Here is an 8,807-nt window from a genome sequence, read left to right as displayed (position 1 = left end):
TTTGCGATTTATTTGAACAATTTTTCAAAATTTCAGTACACGTTTTGTATTTATTTACAAGTTATGGATTCATGATGGGTAAAACGAAGTTTAATAATGAAGATGAAGACGGTTGATAAAACATTTTTTTTTACCAGGTTCAAACGTTTCGGAATAATTTATTTCATCTTCAGCGAAATCTAAATATTGTGTGACAAAGATGATTATTACTAAAATAATAATATAATAACATGATTATTAAGTTGGGGATAGAACTACTGACATTGGTGTGGAGGTCAGTAAAGGTTATTTTATGATAAAGAGAGAAAGAAAAATGTTTGCCGCCTTTGGTGATCATGACATCTAGAAAGGTAAAGAATCATTTTCTTCAGGTTCGGATGTGACTTTGATGTTGGGTGTTGGGAATTAAGGTAAGAAAGGAGTTTGGAGGCGTAGCTTGATTGTCGGAACAGCAAAAAAGTATCATCAGTATAGCGTCTGTAAAGGACTTTCAGGAATCCAAGTGGGCATAATTATTTTATTTATTGAGCACTAAGTAACAATCCTTGAAGTTGCAATAACAAATGCTGACCCTCTATATCATATAAAGACCAGCTGGTTCACGAGGAGCTCTTTTACTGATTTTCCCAGTAATCTTCTGGTTGAAAACGGTTATGTTAATTTCACAGATTTTGCTTTGTCTGACTATTTCATGTGAAATTCTGATGAAGAACTTTTTCGTTGCCAATTCATCCAAGTTAAACAGAATAGGTCGATATCCTGCCAATAAAGATGTTCTGAAATTGACAAAATGACTCCTCTTGTGAGTTTGTCAACTTTCCAATTTACCTTTGGCACTAAAAGGCTTGGCAAGTCATAGATTTACCATACGATTGCTTTGCTTTCTGCCATTTAACTAACGACCAGTCACTTTGAATGGTACAGTCTGTGAACTAACTGCAGATAATATGTTTCTTGCATTGACTATTTGTAGTTCATTGCTTTTAGTGATTCAGAAGAAAGTTGGTTATTGTTTCCAGCTTTATCTTTCTACATTTTACTGGTAACTTTAATATTCACCTTGTTTTATGCACAATGTTGTTGTTCTATGAGATGGTGAATATCCACTAGTCCTCTCACGATCATTATTGTAGAAACTATTTATGCATATAATGACAAGTGACTGTCAACCATGATCTTTAAATAAATGTTGACAGACATTTTCAACTTTGCCAACTGGTCAATATTCTATATAGGCAGATTTTCACTGATCCCAGTTAACCTATATGCTTATTCCACGTGGAAAATCTAAGATCTGGTGGTGATTAATTATCTAATTAGTGGCTGTATAGTACTTGTCCATTCATGATTGTCTCCTGATGCACCTTTAAGGCAATTTTTTGTTTGATTTATGTTTGTGGGCCTTTCTAGTACTGAAATGTTCTAACTGGAAATAACAGCAGCTTGGATACGGAATGAATGGTTTTTATACTAAAAAAAGTCTTAGTAAAGAATTTTCCTTGTACTCATTGTTAGTGTTTTATGATGCTACTTAGGATTTTAGATGTAACATATTTTTGAAAAGCGTGGCAGATGTACGTCCCTTGATCAAACATAAACAGGTAAATGTTTTGTACCTTATCTACTTGTATAGCACAAATATTGACTACCAGTAGTACATAATACAGAATGATTTGTATAACATTCTTGTTAACACAAGCAGATGTTATTTTTCAACTATATTTATTGTTACAATCTTCAATATATTGATACATCTTTTTATCGTGGTATTAATGTGACTGATAAAGCTGTGTTATCTGTGAAATGCAACCTCCAATGACTTTAATTGTTTTCAGAGAGATAGAAGTGCCTACAAAGGGTGGTAATGGCATGTGTATTGTTGAGTGTGCAGAAATGGCTGTACAAATTATCATTTATCATTACACAATTTTCTTACCATACTAGACCCGGTATGGCCAATTGATTAGGGCGCTCGACTCGTAATCTGAAAGTTGCGGATTCGAATCTCTATCACACCAAACATGCTCGCATTTTTAGCCGTGAAAGTGTTATAATGTGACCGTCAATTCAACTATTCATTGGTAAAAGAGTAGCTCAAGAGTTGATGATGGGTGATGAAGACTAGTTGCCTTCCCTCTAGCCTTACATTAGGGATGACTATCGCAGATAGGCTCCACATAGCTTTGTACAAAATTCAAAAGAAAATAAGTAAACTTTACCCTGTTAAAGAATAGTTGTATCTTGATTTAGATTTTAGCTTTGATAGTCTATGCTATACACCAGAATATCATATATAAAAATTAACACACAGCATCTGGTTAATGTGTAAATGAATTGCTTATGAGATTGGTTTTGTTGTATAGTACATTACAGTTTATGTTGCATCCTTTGAAATTTCGTCACCTTCAAAAACAGAGGCTTTATTCTGTGCAATCCTTATTTCCTTTGCTCAGAATGTTTTATGCATTATTCACACAAATACCTTCAAGCTTTATCATTATCACTATTTCATAAATACGAGGTAATTCTTTTGCATAAGTTGTTGATTTGACCTTAACTGATAATGAAGAGATGCTTGAGGGCTTGAGTGCTACCAGAAATTTTGAAATTTTTATGTGGATTTCTGGATTGTCTTCTCACACTTTGTCTTCCAATCTTCACATACACCTCGTATATGAGATTATAACTGTAAACATTATGTCTCCAATGCCAGGTAGTGATCACAGTCATGATATGGTTGCAGATACAACGTCTTATAGGAGGTACTGTTATCTTGGTATGCTTAGTAATTCTTGTTGATTCATCAAAGTCTAGAAGAATGAAATCCTTTGACAGTATTTCCACATACTTTCTAGGTAGAGTGTCTGGCATCAAAGTATCTTACCACTACATACATAAGAGTGTTGCCAGACAGGTTAAGATGGAATGTGCAGTCTTTATCCCAATGTACTGTGTTACCTTTTATTGGTTATTCAGATTTGTGTGCATAAGTTTGAGTGAGCTATCTGAATGGTTTGTAGCTTGCAGTTATGATTGTGTTACTAAGAGTTGTTGTAATGTTAACTGCAGATGTTGCTGTCTTGTCGAACAACAATGGCCATTTTAGCCTTTGGGTTGATATAAAGATTTTGATGGAAACTTTTCATGGTCTGAGATTTTATTCTCCAAAAAGAGTATAATGTCATAAAATTCAGAGATCTTCTCACTGCAATATTTGCTTGCTATGATCTCTTTGACATTGCAGTAATCTATCATAATATGAGACTGACATTGTCTTGTACACTTTGTATGCATGCATTACTTAACAGCATAATCTTTAGGTCTCTTTTTCTCAGTCCCTCCATTCTCCTGCTACACATTTAAGGTACCCTGTTGCATGCAAGGTCTTTTTTGCTCTCGTTGTGGCTCCCATCAAAACAGTGTTTTCAGTGTGTCACAGTTTCTGGGCAATGCATTAACTTCTCACTTTTAAAATACTAATAATATCTGCACTAACAAAGTAAGTGCATAACGGAGAACCAGTAGCATATTGTAATAGGATATCCATTCTTGCACAATCTAGTGTTGTGTAACGATGTCAACCCACCTTATGCTTATCAGCTCTTCTAATAAGCAATTATCTAGGCATTTCTATATTGTTTCCACCTTAAAATAAAAAGAGTATAGTAAAGCATACTCTCTGATCAATGATCTGTCAACCCACCCAATATGTGCAGCACCATCTGGTACAAATTACAGATCGAAGTTCTGTTGGCTAAATTCCATATCAAGGGTTTCATCTACCCTAATGTTGCATAAAACTAAGTTCTAAATAATTAATGTTGACGCTGATTTTACCATTTTGCCAAGAGATTAGTCCCTAAATATATACATCAAACTAAGCTAACTCTAACACTAGTGATAACCCTGTACTTATATCTACAATAACTCTCAGTAACTGTAGCATACGTTAAACTAAATACTAGAGCTATAACCAACACATAGTGACATTGTACTGATGATAGCATTGTAACTAGAAAAACAAAAATTAACCAACTTTGTACTTCAAACATAGGATAGCTTGTAATAAATCTGTTAGTAATTAATTCTGCAGTGTACTTAAAATAAGCACATGACACATTATATTCACACTTATAACTTAAACGTTGGTAACAGTAGAATTAAATCGCTATACAATCAGAGCCCGGCATGGCCAAATGGTTAGGGCGCTCGACTCCTAATCTGAGGACCGCGGGTTCTAATCCCCTTCTCACCAATCATGCTCGCCCTCTCAACTGTGGGAGCGTTATAATGTTACGGTAAATTCCACTATTCGTTGGTAAAAGAGGACCCCAAGAGTTGTTAAATTAAGGATGGCTAGCCCAGCTAGCCCTTGGTAGCTTTGTGCAAAATTCAAAAACAAACAAACAAATTCTATGCAATCATATGGCAAGTTTGTACCTGTAATAGAAATACAAAAAGACAAAAATCTCTCACGGCAAACTGTGCATAATTATAAAGGTATAGATTAATAATTGATGATTAACACGTAAGATGAATTAGCACAGGTTCTTCTCCTTCCAGTTTTGAAGTTTTCTCACAGCAAACTAATAGGTAGTCCAGATGGCGCGGTGTTATTCATAATTCTGAGCCACTGATCATAGGCAGTGGCATTTTATTTATTTATTGTGTATGTATATTATTTATTTTAATAATATTACTATTTTTACATTTCAACTTAACACCAAGTTATCAATGTTATTACTTCTGTTAACACAACTAACTTCTTGAGACGCTTGACATTACTTTTGTCATATACTCGTCTCCATCCAGTACTCTCCTAAAAATTATTTTGGTAATAAAACTCAATAAGAGATATAAGTAACAACTATTATATGACTTGAAAAGACAAGAAACATTAAATGAACCGAAAATCTAACACACCTAATTCTCAACTGTGTTACATACTAAATGTTGTAAATTATCAGGTCATCCCTTAAGTAATGTCCGATTTTAGGTTCAGGAAAAGAGAAAGGATTTCAAACGCTTTTAATATTAATCAACAATGTGTGTTCCATTATTATTAATTACTTCATGCCAACGATTCACAAGCTTGTGAATGTCACTTCTGTAAAATTCTGTAGCCACAGCTAGCTCAATTTTATTTTTTTGAATCTTAAATCCTAACAACATCTGAGTTTTATGCCCTTCCAAAAGAATCAAGAAAATCTTTGAAAGTTTCCAAAAGATAAACAACTCAATACCTCGTTCGACCAGCAGGTACTTTGGGAGTTCGTAATTCAAATTCCAAAGCCTCCAGTGTCTATTGTAATCCCACGTTGTTGTGACCACGCTAACCTCAAAGTGAATCTACATATAGATATTCTTAGTCGGGTATTCTTACGCGCTTGGTTGACAATTATGGCATAATTATAAGGTAACAAAATTGTGAAGACGTATAACATGTATGAAGTCAATATAACAAAACACTCAAATATACAAATGCATGCGTTACCTCAAGAGTAAATATCAATTTTCATATATTCAAGTATTGTGCATGAGAGAATTAATTGTCTATGGGGATGAACATGTGTGTGATTGAGTTTCTGGATCGTTCCCCAATTCGGATCAAACTGGATTCGTTTGGAAGGGCATAAAACTAAGATATTGTTAGGATTTAGATTAAAAAAATGAAATTGAGCTAGCTGTGGCTGGACTCTCACCTAAATCACTCAATTTACTAAATTACATATTATTCAGAAGAAATTTTGTCCAACAGCAGGATGAGATTATACATGGGTCTTTTCAAACAGCTGGCTTTCCTAGTTGGAAGTCTTCGGTTGTTGAATCTTGAGTCTCCCACCAGTATCTTCACTTTCCTCAATAGACCGTCTTTGCTTGGCATAGTGTCCACGACTTTTGCCAATTTCCAGCGTCCTCTTGGGTGTTCTTCCTCTTTGAGTAGAACTATATCACCAAACTTTAGGTTTATATGCTTGGTTGTCCATTTGTGACGCATCTGAAGATTTAGCAGATACTCTTTGTGCCACTGCTACCAGAATCTTTCTTCAAGATACTGTACTTTCTGCCACCTTTTTCTGGCATACAGATTTTTATGAACAAACTCTCCCGGGGGAGGAATCACTGGCTCAGTCTCTAAGAGTGAGCATATGATTTGAGGTGATGGGAATTTGACCTCACAGATTGTTGATATTCTCCACTGACAAGGGGCGATTGTTTACAATTGCCATTGCCTCGTAGAAAAACTTTGCAGTGTCGAGCTGTCAGTTCTTCCAGTGGCATTGTGAAGGAGACTTGTAAGGATGCTTCGAATCAATTGGATCTGTCTCTCCCAAATGCCACCCATGTGGGTGGATTGGGGAACATGCTGGACAATTCCACATCCGTGGCTGATCAGAACGTTCTTGAGTTTATCTTCCTTGCATTCCTCCAAAAGGTTGGCAAATTCTCTATGGGCTTCAGTGAAGTTGTTTCCTCAGTCGGAGTACAGTCAATGCACTTCCCCCTCAGTGCAATGAAGCACTGCAAACTATTGATGAATGCATCAGTGCTCATGTTGTCTAGCATCTCCACGTGGACAGTGCATGATGCCATGCATGTGAAGATCAGACTGTACTTCTTTTATTCTTTACGACCTTCCTACACAATGAATGGGCTGAAGCAGTCAAACCCGATGAAATGGAAGGGAGGAGTTGATTCTGTTCTTTCTTCTGGCAGGTCTGCCATCTTCTGTGTTTGTCACTCTCCCCATAAGCGATGGCAGTTCACGCATTTATATATCATGGAGGAGACAGCAGCTGTACAGTTTACAATCCAATACCCATTGAAATGGAGCCAATTGACTGTAAATACTTGACCCTGATGACCAATTCTCTCATGGTGGTGTCGGATGATGAGCTTTGTTATATGACTGCATTTAAGGAGGATGACTGGATGCTTCATTTCAAAGTCAAGATCTGTTCTGTTGAGGCAGCCCCCGATTCAACTTAATCCATCTTGAGCAATAAATGGATCAAGTTTGCAGAGGGGGTTGTTTATTTTCAGTGTTCCTTTGGGATCCTGCAGGGTTTGTAGCTCCTCATAGAAATGGTCTTCTTGTACCATGTGCAGTATGCGCATGCTCTAATGTTTGCTTCCTGATGAAAGTGTTTACTGTTGAAGCAGTCTGTTTCCAATGGATGACTTTCAGTAGTGCTAATGCTGCCATTACCAATTTTGACCATCTAGAGAACCTCTCAAAGTGTGTGAGGAAGAAGGAACCTTTTAGGCTGAAGAGAAGAGCACTAACCCTTTCTCAATTTGGGGTCATATGATGCAAGATTGTGAGCCTCTGGAGTTGGCTTGACATCACCTTTTTCCCATAAAAAAGGTCCCTTGAGCCAATTACCACCACATAAATAATGTATAGTTTTACCATGTGATACATGATTGGCCGGATTCTGATCTGTTCGAACATAGTTCTATTGCTGAGGGACCGAAGCTTCTCTGATGGCTTGGAGTCTCGGTTCGCCACGAATACGTGAAAGCGACGCATGTCATTGTTAATGTAGCCAAGCAAGACCTTTGAATCAGTACAAAAGTACTCTTCTACGTTTTTTTCAGGTGAGCTCACGCTTGAGGAGTTTGCTGACTCTTGTGAACACCACAGCTGCTTGGAGCTTTGGTTTAGGCATGGTGGCGAACTTCAGTAGTGCCACTTTCCCATCAAAAGTGAACAGTGCACATTTCCAAGTTCATCGATGAGCCTTAGGTACGAGCACTGACCATACCTGGAGATGCTAGCATTTGAAAAGTGATGTATCTCACGACGTGTAACTCCACCAAAGTTTACTGGCTTGTAGCAGCAGTTTATTTTAACCTGGGCTAGATGATGGAGTTCAGATCTCCACTGTTCCCATCTTGGATGCAAGTCGTTGCTGAGAGAGTCGTCCCATCTGGCAGCATCTCTGCACATTTGCAGCAGAACTGTTTTCTGATCAAAATGAATGGAGCGAGAAACCTCAGTGGATCATATGCAGAGGCTACTGTAGAGAGAATGCCTCGTCGTGTCAAGGGTCGACCCATGAGGGTCACTTGGAATGGAAGCAGATCAGACTCAAAACATCACTGTATGCCCAACACTCTTTCCAATAGGGTCCCCTTCTCTGGTAGATCAAAGTTTTCCATTTTTGATGCCCTGCCTATTAGGGAAATTGCGTCCAGAACTAATTGTTTGTTAGATAATAAATTGTGCAGATGGATATTTCCCTTTGCACAGATTCTTTGAGTCTCCTTTATGAAATGGATTGCTTTGCTGACAGTTTTCACGCTCTTTAGGCCATCGTCCACATAAAAGCCTTCTTGAATGAAGCAAGCAGCTTGGGGGCTTTCTACCGTGATGTCATATGCCTCCTGCCTGAGACCTGAACGGGTACAGGCAAGTGAAGACACTGTTCCAAAGAGGTGCACATTCATTCAGTAGTCCACCACATCCCCAGACAAGTCTTCAATCCCCAGAAACCTAAACAAAATCTCTGTTCTTTTTCTAGACCCAGAACTGGTGGAACATTTTCTCAATGTCACAGGTGAAGTCTATAGTTTCTTCTCAGAATCGACAGAGCACTTCCACCAAATTCTTCCTCACATTTGTCCTTGAAACTCGCTGCACAGTCTAAGACGACCCGAATCTTACTTGGCTTTTTTGGGTGGTACACTCCATGATGGGGAATGTACCAAGCCAATTTTTCAGGAATTTCTGAGTCTGGAACTCTCTCGGCGTCCTCGCTGCAGATCATGTTGTTCATGAATGAAGCATAATCTGAGAGGTA

General features: G+C 37.6%; 1 protein-coding gene across 1 annotated transcript; it reads right to left on the bottom strand.

The window, feature by feature from the left end:
- Nucleotides 1-8,103: 8,103 nt before the first annotated feature.
- Nucleotides 8,104-8,454, bottom strand: LOC143223861 (uncharacterized). Its single transcript, XM_076452338.1, has one exon. The coding sequence runs from the start codon at nt 8,452-8,454 to the stop codon at nt 8,104-8,106; it is 351 nt and encodes a 116-aa protein (XP_076308453.1).
- Nucleotides 8,455-8,807: the final 353 nt, after the last annotated feature.

This window comes from Tachypleus tridentatus, chromosome 8 (assembly GCF_004210375.1).
Source record: "Tachypleus tridentatus isolate NWPU-2018 chromosome 8, ASM421037v1, whole genome shotgun sequence".
NCBI lineage: Eukaryota > Metazoa > Arthropoda > Merostomata > Xiphosura > Limulidae > Tachypleus > Tachypleus tridentatus.
The sequence above is the reverse complement of the archived record's forward strand: the minus strand, read 5'-3'. Positions and strand labels throughout refer to the sequence as shown.

Excerpts from the sequence above, each read along its gene's own strand:
- LOC143223861 (XM_076452338.1), bottom strand. The coding sequence starts at position 8,454 with ATGAATGTGCACCTCTTTGGAACAGTGTCTTCACTTGCCTGTACCCGT.